Source organism: Ctenocephalides felis, unplaced genomic scaffold, assembly GCF_003426905.1.
Source record: "Ctenocephalides felis isolate EL2017-DRISC unplaced genomic scaffold, ASM342690v1 CF-g0.4_SCAFFOLD_03573, whole genome shotgun sequence".
Lineage (NCBI taxonomy): Eukaryota > Metazoa > Arthropoda > Insecta > Siphonaptera > Pulicidae > Ctenocephalides > Ctenocephalides felis.
Window position 1 is genome coordinate 4,464,501 of NW_020539727.1, and position 22,286 is coordinate 4,486,786.

Sequence of the window (22,286 nt, forward strand, 5' to 3'; positions counted from 1 at the left end):
CTGCTTTGCTAATATGTAATCACTACTTCTCCCCATCATTACGAATCGAATGTTTTTTGGATCATTCAATTCAGTTGATCCGTTACCCTATGGGAACTTAAAAAACCCATTTGGTGGTCTAAATGATCATTATAAATTATTCTTGTTGATATATACAAATGGAGTTATTGGTAGGCAGGTAGACAGATAGTCAGATAGATAGATAGATAGACAAGTAAATAGGTGGACGGGTAGGCTGGTAGATAGGTAGACTGGTACACATATGAACAGTTTAATGGGTAGACTGGTTGACAGAGTGGTAAATAGAAAGAAAACTAGTTGGAGAGGTAGACAGGTAGGCAGGTAGATTGATCGACAGGCATAAATGTAGGCTGGTAGACATTTAGAAAGTAAAAATGTAGACAAGCGGACGTTTGCAAATCATATTGATATAATTAAGTCCTTTATTTACACATATCGGGAAATTCAAGCTAGTTGTCTTAGGAAAGTATTGATGTGCTAAGTGTAATAAATTTGCTGTTTATAATTCATTCAAAAATCAGAATAATTAAGTATAAAATATAACTATATAACATATTAAGAGTAAAATATTATAATGCATTATAATCTTAAGATTACATGAATATATGATAAAAATATCTCATATAAATTTCTTTCTAATTAATTTTCTTCATAATTTATTTTATTGCAGCCTTAGGAGATCCACTAATAAAAGGACTAACTGAGGTCGCAAACAAGAGACCGAAGGACCCAATATCATTTCTTGCCACTTACCTTTATAATTTTGACAATCAGAATAAATCTAGAGTGAAAACAACGGTACGTATGCTGCAACTATATATTAATACTAAAATTTTTAATGTCAATTATTTGTTAGGAAATTTAAATATAGTATTTTTTGGACTATTACTTCTTATCAAAATTTTGTCAATATTAATATCAATTCAATATTAGAACTGTTATTTTCAGAAATCAACAGTGTTCGTAGAAGTATTTTTTCAGTAATAATTTAATTGTTTTACAAAATTGTAGTGGCAGTTATTTTAGAGTATAGAAGCTGAAATTAAGTAATTACTTAACTTATGATTACAATATTATAATATGAAGGAGATTAAATATTTTTAATAATAAATGTAAGAAATGCATTTATTATTAAATATGTTGTTTATATTGCAATAGAATTTTAAACCAAATTTCCTGAAATCTATTTCTTAATTAGTTTTAACTCCTTTATGTCCTATTTTGAATACGATTTATTTTGTATAGATTTATATAGTTTTTTAAATCTCAGTATCCATATGATTTGTAAAATTTTGTTCAAATATCTAACAAGAAATCGGAACGGTATTTTCCAGGAATCTGCTGTTCTAGTAACTGGAGATGCCGAAGCACCAGGAAATAAAGCTGAAAATCCAGGGAATGACCAAGGTGTACCTCATGTTATAGAAGCAGTTGCTATTGATCGATCTTTGCCTGAAAATCAACAACAGGATGACACTGATGCTCCAGAAACTGCTGTGAGCAGTGAAGACAGGGTAAGAAAAATAATTTCTTGCAGATGGTATCTGAATATAATATTAACTGATACAGATCCATATTTTTATTATTATGCTTTTTTCTATTGTACTGGTTTTTCAATTTTTTCTAGTTTTGTAAACTGTTCCTCAGATTCCAAAGCTCTACTCAACTACGTAGTCAAGTATGCAACTTCTTCATTTCAATACTAATTTTAAATTTTTATATCAACTGCTTTTTGTCGAGAAGATTTTTTACAAAGTTTTTCTTCCCTTCACATTATTTATAACTATTTTCATTAATAATATTCATTATTCATAATATTTCTTTTTTCCTGTGCTACATTACAACAGTCAACAATTAGATTTCGCTGGTATTGCAGTCATCTCTGTCAAGGATTATGGCTTTATTTGTGTAATTGATAAAACAAAAAGTTCTGGATATTTAAAATAATGTAATTTTTAGACGATTGTAACTTTGGCAAATCTTATCTTAGATAGCATTGCGTCAAACCATAATTATTGAAATAATTACCATCGCAGTGAGATAATTGAATGCTGGTTTAAGTTTGGCCACATTTTTGGATTGTGTGTTTCAATTTTCTCATTTTACAATGCAAGATCAGGATTTGCCAATCTATTTTTTATTGTTCATTCAAATATGAAGGACATAACCAATATCCAAAACTTTCACAATTATCATAAACTTTAAATTTGAAGAGGATTAAGTGACAATAAAACAGAGTGCGCGTATGGTTCACACGCGAATGAAGTGAAACTGTTTTGCTGTCGAGATGACATTTAAGTTAAAAATAAATACATCATATAACATGTTTGAAAAATGTTTGGTAGTAATACGGTAACAATCACGATGGACACATTTTTTAATGTCAAACATTATGGGGGTCTTCCTATGTGATGAGTTGAAAAAATTGAATTTTTTTATTTCATATTTCGGTAGAATATACCTTTAAAAATAACATATTAAAATTTCAAATCAATATCTCAAATAGTTTTTGAGTTACAGCTATTTAAAAAGTATACATATAGTATATAGTACAACGATCATTTTATCTTTAAACGCGTTTTTCTCAAAACTGTGTTTTTCAAATTTTCCTCCATTTCCGTCTATCAGAAACGGCTGGACCGAATTACTTGAAATTTACAGGGCACACTCAATATATTTAAACGCATGGAATAAACTATTATCAATCAAAAAATCAAAACTTCGATTTTTTATAGCAAAAAAAGAAAAAAAACGCCTAATTTGCATCTTTTATTTCAAATGTCTATAAAACATTCATTTTTTTTTATATTCATTTGATTGTAGTTCATTCCGTGCTTTTAAGCTTACAAATTAAAACGCCGTTTATTTTTTTTTTCAGATAAGCCGTTCAGCCGGAATCGTGGAGAAAGTGGGAGCTCTTTTTTTTGAGGGGGGGTGTTTAGAGCGCTGTAACTCTAGTTGAACTAAATTTTTTTAGCTGAAATTTTATATTTATACTGTCCAAATATGTATTAATAAATGATAAAAAACTTGAAGCTCTAACTATTTACTGGTCGTAGAAAAAAAATTCTAAAATATCCCTAAAAAACAGGCCGTCACATAGGAAGACCCCCTTATACGTATTTGTATAATAATAAATTATAAATTATATATTTACGATATGATCGGTTTGTCATTGTAATTAGCATTTAGAACTTGAACCTTAGAGAAATTGCATCAGAGAAATAAAGTAATTGCTGATTCATAATTTCTATAATATTCGTTCACGCAGTAGACATACTACATTTCATTAATACTAGCAATAAATTAATTGCATAGATGTCCATTATGAAGTATATCTGTATATAAATGATACAACAAACTATTGCTGTGCTTGATTTCTTGTTTAGAGTAATAAATCTAAATATCAATTTGTTCTTCATTATTTATAAAAATATGCAACTTTGTTTTCTATTTATTCTTTATTTTTAATATACTTTATGTTCAGGATCAGTAAAATGAAATTGTAAGCTTTAGCATTTGAACGAAAACAGTTGTTTCACTTGTGATGTAATTAAAATTAATATACATTCATTGACTGTTTGTTTTTTTGACTATTTCGCTAGCGTTATAGTCTCATTCTTTGAGCAGCATATAAAAATAAATTCTAAAAATATATAGTAACCACGAATAATACAAATTATTTCAATAAACTTACGTTTCTTACGCTGCACAGATTTTTTATTTGTTTTATTATTTTCACTATGTGCGGGGACATACTACGTATACGCATACAATCAAAGCAATCATACTCACGCATCACGACGACCAATCGCAATCGACCCGTATAAAAAACATATCATCGAAAGCGAATGACGAATCATTGGCACTCGAATCGCTTGTAAAGCTCTTTCGTTGCATTTTTACAGATTTACATCCTAGTCGCGCCTAAAGAAGTTTTACTTCAAAAACAACTTATCACACGAATTGACAGACTAAAAAAAAGTCAGGTTACACTACATACATAATAAGACGTATACCTTAGAACTATGATAACCGTCTGCTTTACGTGATAAAATTTCCGTTATTTTAACGTTATCATATATTTTTTCTAAAATATTTTGCTTTTATATATTATTCTAATAAACTATTTTTTATATTTATAGGACGAACATGGACAATCCATGCTGCATTTTGCAGCAGCAAGATCTCATGGTAGAGGCGCTCTTTTCCAGTTGCTTCAAGAAAGTGGCATCAGTCCAGCATATAGAGACGAACTTTATAGAACTGCCAGAGATGTTTCTGTACAGGCTGGATTACCAGAGAATACCAAGGAAATCGACAGATTTATCATCCATCTTGCAGCCAGAGGTAAGAAAATCATTTTTCTAATTATTTTAAAAAATATGTCTTGGTCTTGATTAATTTGGGTAAAACAAATATTGTTTTAGGTGAAGTAGCGAGCATAACTGCTCTGTTAGTAGAAGGCTATGATCACATTTTGGATATAGTAGATGAGAATGAAGTATCAATTATAGATGTGGTGCAAGAACGAGATCAGCCAGATATGCTAGCATTGCTGAATTCTGTTAGAACTTTTGAGGTAAACGAAAATTTATAAGCATTGGAAGAAAATAATAAACACTCTGTTCAGTTGCCTATCACCTTGATAAAGTCTCATAAATTGTGGTATAAGGTTGTTCGGAAAGTCATTTCATTTTTTATCACCTAGGATTTAACTATATTTTTTTAAACCTAAAATCACACTTAAGCCCTATAATCAATATATGATTTGAAAGCTTAGATTTTAAGGTTTGTAGGTAAAAAATTTTAATCAATTAGGGGGCTTCCATTAAGCGCGTGAGGTTTTAGGGGGAGGGAGGGTTTGACAAAATATCACGAAATATCACTTGGGGGAGGGAGGGGTATAGCAAGATATCACGTGTGTTCATTTTTTTTACTATGTTTTATAAAAAAGTTAAAAAAAATAAAAATTTTACAGTTTTTTTACGTAACTAAAAATGTCATCGAGTATCACCATCATGGGGAGGGGGGTCTAAAAATCGCCCTCTTACTCGCTGTAGTTTTTGGATGGTGTCACTTTAAATACGAAAAGAATTAAGTGTATGGAAATGACGTATTGATAGTACAAAAGTGCCAAAACTGGTTTGCTAAATTTCATTTCTGGTATTTTGATATCCAATAAGAGCACCACGTCCAAGAAGTACGGTTGAAGCTGGTAAAGACACTAGAAAGGCATTAGTTGATGCAGATCGGCGAATAACAATACATGAGATCCCATTGAGTTAAATTTATCAAATTTAACAATTCATGACCACTTAAAAGGTCTGGGATTTTCCTCGAAGCTTGAAGGAAGAACCCTGAGTCGTCGCACTGGCGTCCGCGATTCACCCCTGATAAGTCTTGAAAATTATCAGGTTTTGAAGCAAATTGTCACTAGGAATGTCAAATTGGATGAAAACAATACAATACACACAATTGTCTATGAAACAATAAACAAACCCTGTTCAAAACAGTAGCAAAGCTGAAATTCGCCAAAAAATGTATGTTTGATGAGATTTTAAAGGAGTTGTTCGTTTATCAGCTCTTTTAAGATAACATAACAGTTAATGTGAATGCCTTATGTCATCAGCTGGATAAACTAATTGATGTGCTTTAATAGAAAAGGTCAGAATCAACCCGCAAGCAATGTATAGTCCTATATCGAGACGACGCAAGACCACACATAAGTTTGGTGCATCCAGACCTGCCATCATCGGACTAAAAAAAAATTAGGCAATAAAACCTTTACCTCAAATGAGGAGGTCAAAAAGCACTTAGATCAGTTTTTTTGCCAATTACGACCAAAAAGTTTATGATCTCGGAATTATGCTAGTGCCAAAAATATAACAAACGATGTTTGATCAAAATAGCCAATACATATATGTATTGTTAAAGTTTAGTAAATTATAATTTACTAAAGTATTTGTTTATTGTACGAAAATTACGTGCCAAAATGTCTATAAAAAACGAAGTCATCACTTTCCGAACAACCCATAAATTTTACTCTAAAACTTCAATATGCTAATCCATATGAAACCAGTAACTATGAATGGCAAAACTGGGGGCTTACAAATTGTAAATATCAAAATCCAGTCCTTTTATAAATATTGCTTACTAAATTATAAGGTCTATAATACGTGGGCTCCAATATTGGTTTCGCTGATACATATGACATATCGAGAAGTTTATGCAACTTTTCTTAAGGCAAAATGCCAATTTCAACTAGATTAATAAATATTATGTATATTTCATGTATAGTACCACTTGTCTATCATTTAGTTAACAATATTTTTTTACAAGGAACAACGCGAAATTCTCCACGAATCAGTAAGACGAGGCGACTTCGAAGCAGTCCGCGCCCTTTTACTTCACCATAGTAATACAAGTGAAGAAGATAAGGAACCTCCAAAACAAACTGAAGGGGCAACTAGTGACATAGGAACTCTGCTAGCAATTTCTCGAAATGCCTTTGGTCGAACTGCCCTGCACATAGCAGTATTGAGGCAACAGGAAGAAGTTGCAGAGGCTCTGGCCATCGGTTGGCCTGATACTCTAAGAATTGGTGATAATGTGAGTCATAATTAATATAATTAACTTCCCGAAGAAGTTTCAAAAAATCCGACTCGCTAATTATGTTTTCTCGACGTTTCAAGCCATTCTGAATCGAGTGAGAGCAAATTTGGGTGTGTGTATGTGTGTGTGAACAGATTTTTTGCCGTAAATCGACGTTTACTCAAAAACGGCAAGACCGATTTCAAAAATTCAAAAGCCATTCGATGTATCTCCATGAGTACTTGCGTTTATCAAATTTGCGCGACGATCAGCCGAGCTGGTTCTTTGTAAATCGCAGAAAAATGAAAAAAAAAAAGTCCACGTTTTAGCCTGCAATTCTGAATCGATTTTGAAAATTCAAAAACTGTTCAAAAGATTATAGTTAGGAATCGTGCTGATTAGTTTTTGATAGTGATCGGCCGGGCCGTTTTCTTGCAATAAAGTGTTAAAAAAAAAATTCGACGATTATTATGAATTATTTTTTGACGGTAAATACCATAGTCTTATAAATCGTACTAAAATATAAGGGTTATAACGGTCCTACGACAAGTCGCTTAATTTTAAAAATTCGTCAGTTTGCAAAAATTAGTATCGTTTTTTGGCGTTCGTCAAAATTATAACTTTCATCGACATTTGCTTAAAAACGCCTGAACCGATTTCAAAAATTTAAAAGCCAATTAAAAAAATTTAAAAGACGTATTTTGATGTGGATTATCTTTTTTCAGTTTTGTGCAACGATCTGCTGAGCCGTTTTTTTGTAATTTGGAAAAATGTGTTAAACTATTCGTACACATTTAAGTTCATACTATCGAATATTGTAATTATTGTAATTAACTGTTGAAAAAACTAGTGGGGTGCATAGCATCGGGCCTTAAGGCAAATTGCTGGAACTTCCCGTACCGTAATTAAAAATCTTGGTACGGAGCATTTATACTTATTTATCTATGGTACGGAGCCCAAAAAAAATTACACAAAATGTGTACACATTATTAAAATCTATATAAATCTAATCATCATTATCTATATAATATCCAATAATTTGATTTACATGGTTCAATAAACATTTTTGACCGCCAAATAACATTTTTTTTAACTTATTTTTATTGATAGTCCATAACCGCTGGACCTGCCTTCTCAACAATTTTATCAATTCTTCATCTTGTCAATATAAGTAAAATGTTTTTTAAATTATTACAATCGGTTGATCCGTGTTCCCGAAATCGTCGACAACATTTGTATCCGAATACACACACAAACATACACATAAACATACATTTTCTCCGAAGTATGGCAAAATGTTCAAAAACCCTTTTTTCGATTATTTTTGGGATTACTATAACTTACTCTTTTATCTATTATATGTTCTAAAAATGTATTTTATTTAATTGCAAAAGCACGGCGAAAATCCAAACTGATAAATTTTTATAATTCAACTGCTCATCACAGACCTATAATATTTTGTTATGTTATTTCATACTACAAAATCTATCGCCATACAAAGTTTTATCAACATTAGCCCCTTAGGTATGGGCCCGTCAGAGCTTTACCAAAATTAATCACTACTAGTCCCAACCAAGATCTTTGAAACAGATTTTAAATATTTAAAATCGATACAAAATTGTGAGCTAAAACGTGGACATTTTTTTTTTTGCTTTTCTAAACATAGAAACAGCTTGGCTAAAAATGATAAACGCTAGTCCTTGTTAAGTTAAATCGAATGGCTTTTAAATTTTTATATAGGTTTTTAGTAAACGTCGACAAAAGTTAAAAAATACTATTTCCTTCAAAAATACTTTTTCAATTCAGAATTGCATAAAACGTCAAGAAAATATAAAATTAGCATATCAGATTTTCTAGAGAACACAAACCTTTCCTTCGGGAAGAAATAAATATCTGATATCAGTACTGCTTGATTACAAGCTGGCCAAGCTGGGTATCAAATCTGGAAAAGTGGTTGCTAATCCACATTATTAATTGACTAGATATCAATAAATGCATATTAGGTGATGCACAATGTATATTTTATTATATTTGCATATACATTACATTATATTACATGCAAGAGTATTTTTAATATAATTCCAAATATTTAACTTCAGTTTAACAAATATGTTCAAATTTCATTAATTTTCTTCATGCTTCCGACTATGAACTGCCATGTGTCTCTTCAATTTCTTCAATTGACTAAATCCTTTATTGCATATTTCACATTTATAAGGATTTTCTCTGTGATAAAACAGCATGTGACGTTTCAGACTACCTGATTGTGTGAATGTCTTATTGCATGCATTGCATTCATGGGGACGTATTCCACTGTGTATGAGCATGTGCCGTTTCAGGTCGCCGAGTTGAGTGAATGTCTTATTGCATATACTGCATTCATTGAGATGTAGTCCATGGTGAACCAGCATGTGAGTTTTCATATGACCTAATTTTCTGAATTTTTTGTTGCATATACTGCATTCATGGGGGCCTACTCCACTGTGAATCAGCATGTGTCGTTTCAGAGAATGTAATTCTGTAAATTTCTTATTGCATATACTGCATTCATGACGACGTACTCTATTGTGAATGAGCATATGACGTTTCATAGTACCTAATTGTCGAAATGTCTTATTGCATATACTGCATTCGTGTGGACGTACTCCAGTGTGTATCAACATATGACGGTTCATATTATCTAATAGTGCGAATTTCTTATTGCATGTATTGCATTCATGGGGGCGTACTCCTTTGTGGATTAGCATGTGTCTATTCAGACTACTTGTATGTGTAAATGTTTTATTGCATATATTGCATTGATGGGGGCGCTTACCACTGTGAATGAGCATATGATCTTTCAGATGATCTAATCGTGTGAAAGTCTTGTAACAAAGTTCGCATTTGAAAGGATTTTCCCTTGTATTACTAGGCATGTGATCGACCATATGCTCTTTTAATTGATGTGATTCTGCAAATGATCGATAACAAATGTCACATTCAAAGGCCAATGTCTCGATTGACTCCTGTTTAACTTCTTCTTCTATAGTCACTTCGGAATTCATGAATCTTTCTAAACAAGTTTCATCATTCTCAGTACATGATTCTGATTTAACATTAGCATCAAGATCATCGAATTCATCCTCAATTTCGCGTTTAATGTCTTCTTCTGAATATTCTGGTGGTTCGATTTTAATTGCCTGATTATTCATAGACATAATTGATACATCTGACATTTTTAAATATTTTCACTGCATTTACTCACTAAATAATCACGAAAATAGTCGTGGGCTGAATAATAATCTACAGTTTAATCAGCAATCTTATTCAATTTTATGAACGATTCCAACTGAAATCACAATTATTATTTGACATTTGAAGCATAGCGTACGTTCTTGAAAAGATGAGACACTTACCAAATCGCTTTGATATTTAACAAATGGCGCGTCTTTTCAAATTCAAGGTGGTTCGGTACATAGATAAATAGGCGTTCGGTAGGTCCCAACGTGCTTCAAATCTATTAATTGATAATAATATTAATTCAGTGTTTGTTTTAAAATTTAGTTTCTCAAAATATACTTTAAACATTTAAGTATCAATCCACCATTAGGTTGAATACATATTATATATATATTTTAAAATAAACTCAATAGATGACTAGTAATGCAGTCTCAACTAAATTCATTTCATTCCTGGTGTGTTCATAATAAACTGGATCTAAATATTTCTAAGTGCAAAATTGTAATACGTTTACAAGAGTCAATTTTTTTGAATTTGATTTTTTTGATATTTTCGAATTTTGTTCCAAATTTTGAATTTTTTTTGAAGTTTAAATTTTTTTAGAATTTAAAAAAACGTTTTTTTAAATATTTTGAGAATTTGGAAATTTTTGAAAACATTAGATTTTTTTTAACTTCCCGAAGGAGAAGTTTATGTTTTCATCAAAAAATCCGATTCGCTAATTTTATGTTTTCTCGACGTTTCAAGCCATTCTGAATCGAATGAGACCAAATTTGGAAAATGTATGTGTGTGTGTGCGTGTGTGAACAGATTTTTTGCCGTAAATCGACGTTTTCTCAAAAATGGTTGGACCGATTTCAAAAATTTAAAAGCCATTCGATGTATTTCGATGAGGACTAGCGTTTCTGAGTTTTGTGTGACGATCGGCCGAGCCGTTTCTTTGTAAATCTCAGAAAAGTGAAAAAAATTTCGTTCACGTTTTAGCCCGCAATTCTTAATAGATTTTGAAAATTCAAAAACCGTTCGAAAGATATTGGTTGAGAATTGTGCTGATTAGTTTTTGGTAATAATCGGCCGGGCCGTTTTCTTGTAATAAAGGTTTAAAAAAAAATTCGACGATTTTTTTTATTATTTTTTTAACGGTAGATACCATAGTCTTTTAGATCATACTAAAATATTACGGCCCTACGACAACTCGTTTATCTTTAAAATTTTGTCAAATTTGTTAAAATCAGACCTTTGATCGACGTTTTCTCAAAAACGCCTGAACCGATTTCAGAAATTTAAAAACCATTTGATGTATTTCGATGAGGACTATCGTTTGTCATATCGTTTTGTGCGACGATCTGCCAAGCCGTTTCTTTGTAATTTAGAAAAAAGTGTTGAACTTTTCGTCTACATTTAAGCTCATCCTACCGAACCGATTTTAAAAAAATCAAAAACTGTTCGAAAGATATTAGTTGGGTATGGCACTGATTAGTTTTAGGTGAAAATCTACCGAGCCGTTTTCTTGTAATTAACTGTTGAAAAAAAATTAAGCCGATTTTTATGGAATTTTTTTTAGCGATATATACCATGGTCTTATAGAACTTACTGAAATATTACGGCCTTACGACAAATAGTTTGATTTTAAAAATTTATCAAAGTTTGAGAAAATGAGTAGTTCTTTTGACATTTGTTAAAATTAAAATTAGACTATTTACTTCGTATAATGATAGAGTACTTGGTCTTGAACATAATAAACAATTAAAGTCCTGGAAACTGGTTCAATTATAAAAATTATTGATTTTTGAAAATTTGCTTTTAAAAAATACTCCGAGTCAAAGTGTTCGTTTGTTTTCAATAATGTGTAATAAATCCACTCGGAATACTTTTAATGGCTCATAAATTAATTTATTTTTTATTGATTAAGTCGATTATTTAAACATATCGGGAAGTTCATGTAACTTGCCTCAAGGCTAAATACCAAACCAACTAGTTAATTTTCGAAATATTCTCAAATTTTTGTAAGAAATATTTTTTTTTAATTTTTTAAGATTTAGTTTAATTTTATTATTATATGATTTGAAATTTGAAAATTACTAAATTTTCTGTAAACGCATTTTTTGCACACCATCTACTCAAGCAAAATGTTTTTTGAATTAATCTAATCGGATAATCCGTTCTCTCAAAAACTGCATAACCGTTTTTACACCCTTTACACTCCATACCTCCGAAACGACAAAATTGCTTTTTGCAAAATTGCTTCGCGATCGAGTACGAACCGAATGATTTTTAATCATACGAATCGGTTATTTTATATTGTCGAAAATGTCGACAGTATAAAACGAGAAAATTTGTTTGAACCATAAAAATAAACTTCAAAATTAAAAATCTTGGTACGGAACCCAAACAAAATTACACAAAATGTGCACACATTATTAACATTTCGATAAAATATCTGATAATTTGATGTGCATATATTCAGTAAACATTTTTGACTGCCAAAGGGCAATTTTTTAAATTATTTTCATTAAAAGTCAATAACTGCTGGACCCGCCTTCCCAAAAATGTTACCAGTTGTTCATTTCGTCAATACAAGTAAAATGATTTTTGAATTATTAAAATCGGACGCTTCGTTCTCTTAAAAACTGAGTTACCATTTTTGGCACTTTTTGCTCCGTATCTTCGGAACGGCTAGACCTGCCTTTGCCAAAAACTAATCAGCACGTCTCCTTATTAATGCAAATCGAATGTTTTTTTAATGATTCAAATCGGTTGATCGGTGCTCCCGAAACGCGCGCACACACACACACATACATCAATTTTTTATAAGGTATGCCAAAATATTTAGAAACCTCTGAAACGTAAAGATATATAAAAAATTTCATTTTCGATTTTTTGCAATTACTATAACTTGCTCTACGGGAAGTTAAAAATTAAGCCGATTTTTATGGAACTTTTTTTGGCGATATATATCATGGTCTTATAGAACTTACTGAAATATTACGGCCTTACGACGAGTAGTTTAATTTTGAAAATTCATCAGAGTTTGATCCACGCTATGGGCCAATAATTATATTGAAGGACGGCGTTGAAAATATTTGTTATATATAAAATACCTTTTATAGCCAATTCTTTCATCATTTTTGGAGTAATTTTGTCCATACCCGGCGAAGATCTATTTTTCATCTTTTTTATTTCACATGAGACATCATTAGGTGAAAAATGTCCTAACGGTGTTGAATGTATGGGTTGATTTACAAAATTGGTAATTAAAGTATTCTGGGAAATATTTCGAGCGCTAAAAATGCTAAAAACGACTTGGTCTTGATGAACATACTAAACCATTAAAGTCTTATGGAAACTGGTTCAATTATAAAAATGGTTGATTTTAGAAAATTTGCTTATAGAAAATACTCCAAGTTAACGTGTTCGTTTGTTTTCAATTATGTGTAATTGGAGTACTTTTAATTACTCATAAATTAATTAATTTTTTAGTGACTAAGTCGATTATTTACATATATCGGGAAGTTCATGTAACTTGCCTCAAGGCAAAATACCAATAACAACTAGGAGTGTTTTTACTTTCTAAGACCATTCCATTTGAAACAATAAAGAGAATTTAAGAAACCAAGTAGGGATTTTTTGGTGGTTGAGACACATTTTGTTCCTTCATAGGGTAACATCGTGCAAACTTCTTGAAAAAAAATTAGTATCCTTTATAACTGCAACAACTATCTGTTTGGAAACTTTTGGTCCACACTTTGCAATTAAATAAATAATTAATATTTTAAAATAACTTTTGATTTTCAATATTTTATCAGCTGGAACGCACACCTTTACATTACGCAATGGGAGTCGAGAAAGTAGAATCGTTGAGCAGAATTTTGATAAAAGCAGGCGCAAAAAGAGTCCTGAAGGATTTGAAAGGCCGACAACCAACTTATTATTTCATGAATCGATCAGACATTCAACGGCTTCAGGAAGAAGAGGATGTTTATTGAAATCTGAACTAAAAGTTTGTCACATCATATTGTACGTACGTTTCAGGTAATAACTATTCACTTCTTCAATTTTAAGTTTAACGATAACATTGCTATATGCTCAAATTTATCACCCATACAATTTTCTTATCATAATTTAGTAAAAAAGAGCAATATATATATAAAAAAAATTTATTTCATTAAATTAAAATATTTGCAAAATTTTTGAATGTTTTATACTTGTTATTACTTATATCTTCTAGAGCTATTTCACATTTTATTACAAAAATTTAATTCGTCGTTGGCATTTGAATAGATTGAATAATTTAACCCTTTCCACTCGGACGCCGCCGCTCCGGCGGCAACATACATACAAATCTCGCAATTCGCGAGTGGAAAGGATTAATAATGATGAGTATAAACAGGATGTACCAGAAATTAGCGTCAAGCCGAAACAAGGTTATAGCATTGACCTTAACTATCCTGAAAATAATTAGAAAAAATGATTATATCACTTTGTTTGGAAATTATGAGGTTTTAGGTACAACCTAGAGCTTTGGTGAATCTACGACAATTTTTTGGTTATTGTGGTTAATTTTTATTAATTTTGTTTATTGAAACTTTGGAACTGTGATTGTGAATAATATTTCTAGGACCACACCAGAAAATAATAATATAATTTTCCCCAAGTTTTCAAGAATTAAGACTTTTTATTGCCCTATGAATTTAAACTTTCAAAATCAACTTTGAGAGGCTTTTTTTGTTGAAAAAAATGTAATAAAGTGTGTTAACAAGTTTCAATAACAGTTGTCGCATTTAATCAGGATTCTAAAAATGTAAAATATTTGGTAATTTTATTGTTGAAAAATTTGAGTAAAAAAATAATAACCTAAAAATGACATGGTTATTGCTAGTGCATTTCACTCACATACACTCCGTTTTGGCTTGACGTTGAGTTCTGGGACACCTTGTATATGCTATGGAAGATAATATAATATTAAACTATATCTAGAATACAAAATAAAATTTGTAAAAGATAATTTGTACAAACGAAATAATAATATGTTACAAGAACATATTTGCAAGGATTAATATCTTGAAAAACATTTGAAAAATATCATTGAAGAAAATTGTGGAAAATAACAGCACTTTAACATAAAATTGTAAGTATTTTTTTATAATTATATTTAGTATAATATTTATTAAATAATGTTTTTATCAAACAAACTTAATAGAGTATTTTATTAAAAGAATAGGTGGTAGCAAATTGATTTATAAAAATTTGAATCTGCTCAATTTATTCAACCAAAAATATTTTAAATAAATAACTTTTTTAAAATCGTTTTATTTTAAGGAATAACTATATTCCAAAAAATTGGACAAAAATATAATGAATTAGTTTTTTATTAGCGTTTTTATCTTTTTTTTTCTCAAAATGCATATAGTTCCTTCAGATCAAATTCTTACATAGTTGTTCATAAATTTTATAAATTTTTATACTATTGTAAATAAAAAATATCTGATAATCAACGATTGTCTAGTTTACATGTGATAGAATTCTTAATTTTATAGAAGTTTAAAAATTAGCTGTTAATATTTCCCTTTTCACATCAATCCGCTCAAGTATTATTCATTAAATAAATATTTGAATTTTATATAACGTTGCTATTTTAGTAAAAAAATAATATTATATTAACCAAGTCGTAGCATAGAATGCATATGTCATATCCCTATATAAATAAAATTGCATTTAAATAATTTATTAGATATTAGTTAAATCTATATTAAAAAATTTATATGCTCATTTCGGCAATGGGATAGGAGAATTTGTTAGCTTAGAATAAATATATAAAAGTGTTTCATATATTATAATTTATTTTATATTGTTATAAATCTTATAATACCATATATATATATACGTGTTAACATATGTGTTTACTAATAGTTCAATAAATTATAAAAAGGACCGTGTGTGATTTATTCTTATAGAATAATGCACCATTTTGCACTTAGATCTTTTAGAAGAATTCATCACATACTGGATAAAAAATAGCAAATAATATGATTTTGATTGATTTGTTTTTGTTGATAGAATTTATCATAAATAAAAAAAGTGCTGATTGTTTCAAATTTATTTGAAATAACAAGCTTTTGATTAAACCAAAATTTAGCATTTAAAAGATTAAATTTAGTATTCTTTAGAAAACAAATTCATTTTCTAAAAAATACTAAATTTAAGTGTCCTTTATATGCTAAATTTTGGAATTGGGCACTGAACGATTTAAATAAAAAGGTTGTATATTATTATTGTTATTATTATTATTATTAATATTATTATTATTATTATTATTATTATTATTATTTTTACAATTATTATTATTATTATAATTATTATTATTATTATTATTTTAATAATATATTATTATTATTATTATTATTAATATTAATATTATTATTATTACTATTATTATTATTATTTCTATACAATAATTTTTACACCTATTTTAAAAGGCGAGAAAGTAAAATTTTAGGAACAAAAACAGGCTTCCAAATAGATAATCATCTGAACACTGACAGTAATTTTGGCATTCATGAATATTGAGGAATGGATTTTTCTTTTATCCTGGCCCTGGAAGCATTCTAGAGGAGTTCTTCGGCAAGTGACTTTGGGTGATCTTCGAGACGGCTTTTGTACTTGTCTGAAAAGTTCGTATAGTTTGTTTTCATTACTTGCATAATATATTGGCAATATCTGAACAAAGTTTATAAAATTACGAAAAAAATATTAATGTATTTATATTATTATCAATGATCGACCAGAATGATGTATCTCTATTATTTATAGATAATTCACTATAATTTTATTTTTCATATTTCAGCTTACAAACTTCTGCGACCTGTGTCTGCACTTTCATTTCTCTGTAGTTTTTCCACTGGTAAAATTACAGCAATTAAAAGCATTTCTGCATTTCCAAAATAACTTCAACATTTCTACACATCAAGATGTTATGCGATTTTTAACTTCCAGAAGGAGATGTTCATGGTTCATTTTCATAAAAAATCCGATTCGTTTATTAGATGTTTTCTCGACGTTTCAAGCCATTCTGAACGAATGAAAACGAAATTTAGAAAAACTATACTATATAAAACATACACATAGTATGTGTGTGTGAGTGAGTAAGTATATGTGTGTGTGAACAGATCTTTACCTTTCGTCGACGTTTACTAAAAAATGTTAAATTTCCAAAATTCAAAAGCCATTCGATGTAACTCTTTGAGGACTAGCATTTAATAACTTATGCGCGACGATCGGCCAAGCCGTTTCTTTGTAATTAGCAAAAAGTGTAAACTTTCTTCATCCACGTTTTAGCGCACAATTCTGACTCAATTTTAAAAAATTCAAAAGCCATTTGAAAGGTTTGGATTGGGAATCGTGCTGATTAGCTCTTGGTACAGATCGCCACGCCAGTGTTTTTATAATTAACTGTTTAATTTTTATTTCAGATTTTTCATCAACGTTTTATTTTTTTCATCAAAGTTTTATGATCGGTTTAATCGTTTTTTCAAATTTGCAGAATCGTGTAAAATTTTTCGTCCGCGTTTTAGTCAAAAACTTTGACACGATTTTGAAAATTCAAATACTAGTCGAAATATATCATTTGTTGATTAGTTTTGAACAAAGTTTGGCCAGACAGGTAATTGATTGTTAAAAGAAAATACAATAGTCCAACAGAAACTGGTTCAATTATAAATTTTATTGAATTTTGAAAATTTGCCTTTAGAGACTTTGCTTCCGATTTGTAAATCCCATCGAAATGCTTATGAATCACTTATAAATTAATGCATTGATTTATTATTGATTTAGTCGTTTCTTTACACATGTCGGAAAGTTTATGTAACTCGTCTCAAGGCAAAATATCACTTACAACTAGTTAAAATTATACTTTACTAAAAATCTTGTTCAATCAAAAGTTCATCTATTATGAAAGATATGAAAGCTAAAACGATGCAAAATACTTGGATTGTATTCATTAGGCTTTTTTATTATTAACTTCTTATAGGACAAGTTATAGTAATCGGAAAAAAATCGAAAATGAAAATTTTTATATATCTTTACGTTACAAAGGTTTCTGAATATTTTGGCATACCTTAGAAAATATGGATGTATGTATGTGTGTGTGTGTGTATGTGTGTGTCTGCGTGTGTGTGCGGATACAAATTTTCGTCGACGATTTCGGGAACACCAATCAACCGATTTGAATAATTCAAAAAACATTCGATTCTTATTGATAAGAAGACGGGCTGATTAGTTTTTGGCAGGTCTAGCCGTTTTGAAGATACGGGGCAAAAAGTGCCAGAAACGGTAACTCAGTTTTTAAGATTCATTTGACATTCAGTCATTTTACTTGTATTGACAAGATGAACAACTGATTAAGGCAGGTCTAGCGGTTTTGGAGATCTAGTAAAAAAAGTAAAAAAATGACATTTGGCGGCCAAAAATGATCGTTAGCATATGCACATCAAATTATCAGATATTTTATGGAGATTTTAATAATGTGTTTCAATTTTGTTTGCATTTCAATGTGTTCCGTAACGTCGTTTGTCCGCTAGACGGCGACGCAGCGCTTGCGCGCTTCGATATTTCGTCTATATGCAGTTAAAGCAGTGCAATTGCTTTGAAAAATGGTTCAAAATTTCCAAAATATTTCAAAATAAAAAAAAACATTTTTTTGACAAATTTAATTTTTTCAAAGTTTAAAGAAAAAATTTAATATTTTTTAAAAAAAATTAATTTTTGGTACGGGAAGTACCAGCAATTTGCTTTAAGGCACGTTGCCATGCGCCCCACTAGTTTATTGTTTTATTGACCTTGTATACGAGTACATTTAATGTACTCTAATGTACCATAATGTATATAGTTATTTACACTTTATCTAAACATTTCTCACTATGTGGTTTTACACTACTTTACAATTTTATCTTATTGGATTAGGCACCATATATTCTTTTTTTAGTCAACAATATTATAAAATTAGTTGGAAGGAAGATTTTTTGCATTAGGTAATTAGGGTGCAATGTAATTTTTGGCCAGTAAATGTAGAAATGTAAAATTTTTAGGTAGATCAAGCGACCACATAATATTTCATTCCAAATTTTTTAACAAATATTCTATATATACTTCGAAAATGCGATGGAATGATCTAAATAACATTTGATAGTAATTAGTTAATTTGTGATTCATTCTCTAGGCAGATTTATAATTGATCGAAATATTTAGAACAATATTTTAGTAGCTTTATTCGCCATAACGCATTTTTACATCTAACATTTTTAAATGTCTCTTTATTAACACTCATTTTTAATTGAAATGAATATAATATTTTATTATGATATAAATATATTAATATAAATTTAAAGAAATGTTCCTACTACTTTCACTATTTTCTTTGATAATTTCGGATACCTGAATCTTCCAAGTTTTAGGCTTTGTCAAGAATGAGCCGCGTATTACAAACCTTAAGGACGAGTCCCTTAACCATATTTTGTTAAGGTAAGATGTCGTTAGTGCGCTAAGGGCCTTTACGACTTACTTCAAAATTAGTACAATAACCCTAAGAACACGTTGCTGAGGTTTACAAATTCGTCATCAGTAGGGTCATTACTGATCCGCTGTTACCAGATGATGAGTTTGGGATATGAATTTCTTGATTCAGACCCGCTCGGTTTTCGGTCATTTGCAACGACGACCGGATTCCGAATATCTGATGGTAATTTTTATGACCAATTTGAAAATCTGATTAAATTTAAAACACTCATTGCTACTTCTGCAGTAATTGTTTATGCTGAGTCTATGATGTACTTTAAGATTTATTGGAAAGTTTGTTCGTAGTCCGCAATAATATATATAATCCATTTCAATTTATCATATGCTATCATATTTACTACTGCGATATTTAATATAAATGAAAATTATAAAAACATTCTCAGATACGCTACGTTATTCTTCAAATTATGATTTTTGGTTTAACATTTTCGTGAGTTATCTCCAAGCCTCAGAAATCTTCTCATTCAGACTTAATATCGATTGATAACGCAAAATATCAAATACATCTACTAAAGAAATGGCAAACATATATAAGTGTACAACATTCCAAAGTTAATTAAAATATTATTAATACAACTACAATTGCAATAAACATTACATACAATGGAATGTTACAATTTAATTTTCATTATACGAGAATCAGAATTATTTACTGCAGAATATCATACTGCCTGCCAGAGTTAAGTTGCCATCAGATATCACTATTCTGCTAAAATTACCAAAGCAATCTTCAAAATTTAGTCTAGATAACGTCAAGGCAACGTTGCTGCCGTTTTTTGTTACTTTTTTCGCGCCCCTTAGAGGTAAAATATTTTATATTAAAAGACGAGGCTAATAAGCAATTTAAATTAGTTGTAGGTGATATTTTGCTTTAGGCTTCTTTCATCGACGTTTTTTCAAAACAACTGACAAGTGAAAAGTGAGTCAATATCAAAAACTTGAAAACTATTCGCATTGGTTAATTTTTTGATACGATCGACTGAGCCGTTTCTTTAGACTAGTTGGTATTGGTATTTTGCCTTGGACAAGTTACATGAACTTCCCGATATGTGTAAATACTCGACTTAATCAATAAAATATAAATTAATTTATGAGAAATTAAAAGTTTTCCGAGTGGATTCGTTATACATAATTGAAAACGAACGAACACGTTAACTCGAGTATTTTCTAAAAGCAAATTTTCAAAAATCAATAATTTGTATAATTGAACCAGTTTCCATAGGACTTTTATGGTTTAGTATGTTCATCAAGACCAAGTACTCTATCGGTATACCAAGTGAATCGTCTAATTTTAATTTTAACAAACGTCAAAAAAACTACTCATTTTCTCAAACTTTGATGAATTTTTAAAATTGAACGACTAGTCGTAAGGCCGTAATATTAGGTTTTTGTATTATAAACCAAGAGCAAAAAAGCGGAAGGGAGATATTTGACAACCTATTATTTCAGTAAGTCCTATAAGACTATGATATATATCGCCGAAAAAAGTTTCATAAAAATCGGCTTAATTTTTTTTTCAACAGTTAATTACAAGAAAACGGTCTCCGTAGATTTTCTTCTATAACTAATCAGAATCATTCCGAACTAATATCTTTCGAACAGTTTTTGATTTTTTAAAATCGATTCGGTAGAATGAGCTTAAATGTGGGCGAAAAGTTTAACACTTTTCTTCAAATTACAAAGAAACGGCTCAGCAGATCGTCTCACAAAACTGACAAACTTATGCTTATTGAGATACATCAATGGCTTTTAAATTTCTGAAATCGGTTCAGGCGTTTTTCAGCAAACGTCGATGAAAGGTCTAATTGTGACAATCGCTAAAAAAACGGTACCAATTTTTGCAAACTTTGACGAATTTTTAAAGCTAAACGAGTTGTTGTGGGGCTGTAATATTTTAGTATGATCTAGAAGACTATGGTATCTATCGTCAAAAAAAATCATAAAAATCGTCGAATTTTTTTTTTAACCTTATTAAAAGAAAACGGCCCTGCCGATCTTTACCAAAAACTAATCAGCACGATTCCCAACCAATATCTATCTAAAAGTTTTTGAATTTTCAAAATCGATTAAGAATTGCGAACTAAAACGTGGATGAAAAATGTTTCACTTTTCTGCGATTTACAACGAAACGGTCCGGCCGATCATCGCACAAAACTCAGAAACGCTAGTCCTCATCGAGATACATCGAATGGCTTTTAAATTTTCGATTTACAGCAAAAAATCTCTTCACACACACGCACACACATACACACACATACTTTTTCCAAATTTGGTCTCATTCGATTCAGAATGGCTTGAAACGTCGAGAAAACATAAAATTAGCAAATCGGATTTTTTTATGAAACAAACTTCTCCTTCGGGAAATTAAAAAGTGCAAACACTTTCGTTCAGCCAAAAATTCTGAATCGAATTTGGAAAGACAAAAACTTATCTAAATAATAATGGGAATTGTGCTCATTAGTTCTGGGCAAAGATCGGTCAGGCCGTTTCTTCGTAATTGATTGATATATAAAATTTATCGACATATTCAATTAATCTTAGCATGACGATAGAGTACGTGGTTGGTGATGAACATATCAAAATAGTATAGTCCTACTAAAAGTGGTTTAATTATAAAACTTAAGTAAAATTTGGATTTGTTTGGCCCCGCTTTTACAAATACTTATGTATATTTGGTACTGCAATAAATAGCAGTAACTTGGTATACTCTTATAAATCACTCATAAAGTAATATATTGATTTCTGATATATAATGAAATGAACATAGACGTTTCGGCGCAGAATACCTGCCACTATGTGGCGCTACAGAGTATTTCCCTATGTACTATCACCGCAAAATATAGAATGGTTAAGGCTTGGGTCACCTCTTGAGACCCTTAAGC

At 30.2% G+C, this 22,286-nt stretch overlaps 1 protein-coding gene across 1 annotated transcript in view; it reads left to right on the forward strand.

Annotated features, from left to right (window-relative positions):
* Window positions 1-13,820, forward strand: part of LOC113389319 — a 71,258-nt gene extending 57,438 nt beyond the window's left edge. Inside the window, exons 16-21 of the mRNA XM_026626364.1 lie at window positions 692-819; window positions 1,356-1,535; window positions 4,167-4,371; window positions 4,452-4,603; window positions 6,364-6,633; window positions 13,641-13,820. Coding sequence (XP_026482149.1) covers window positions 692-819; window positions 1,356-1,535; window positions 4,167-4,371; window positions 4,452-4,603; window positions 6,364-6,633; window positions 13,641-13,820 — 1,115 coding nt within the window. The remainder of the gene's footprint in view (window positions 1-691; window positions 820-1,355; window positions 1,536-4,166; window positions 4,372-4,451; window positions 4,604-6,363; window positions 6,634-13,640) is intronic.
* Window positions 13,821-22,286: the final 8,466 nt, after the last annotated feature.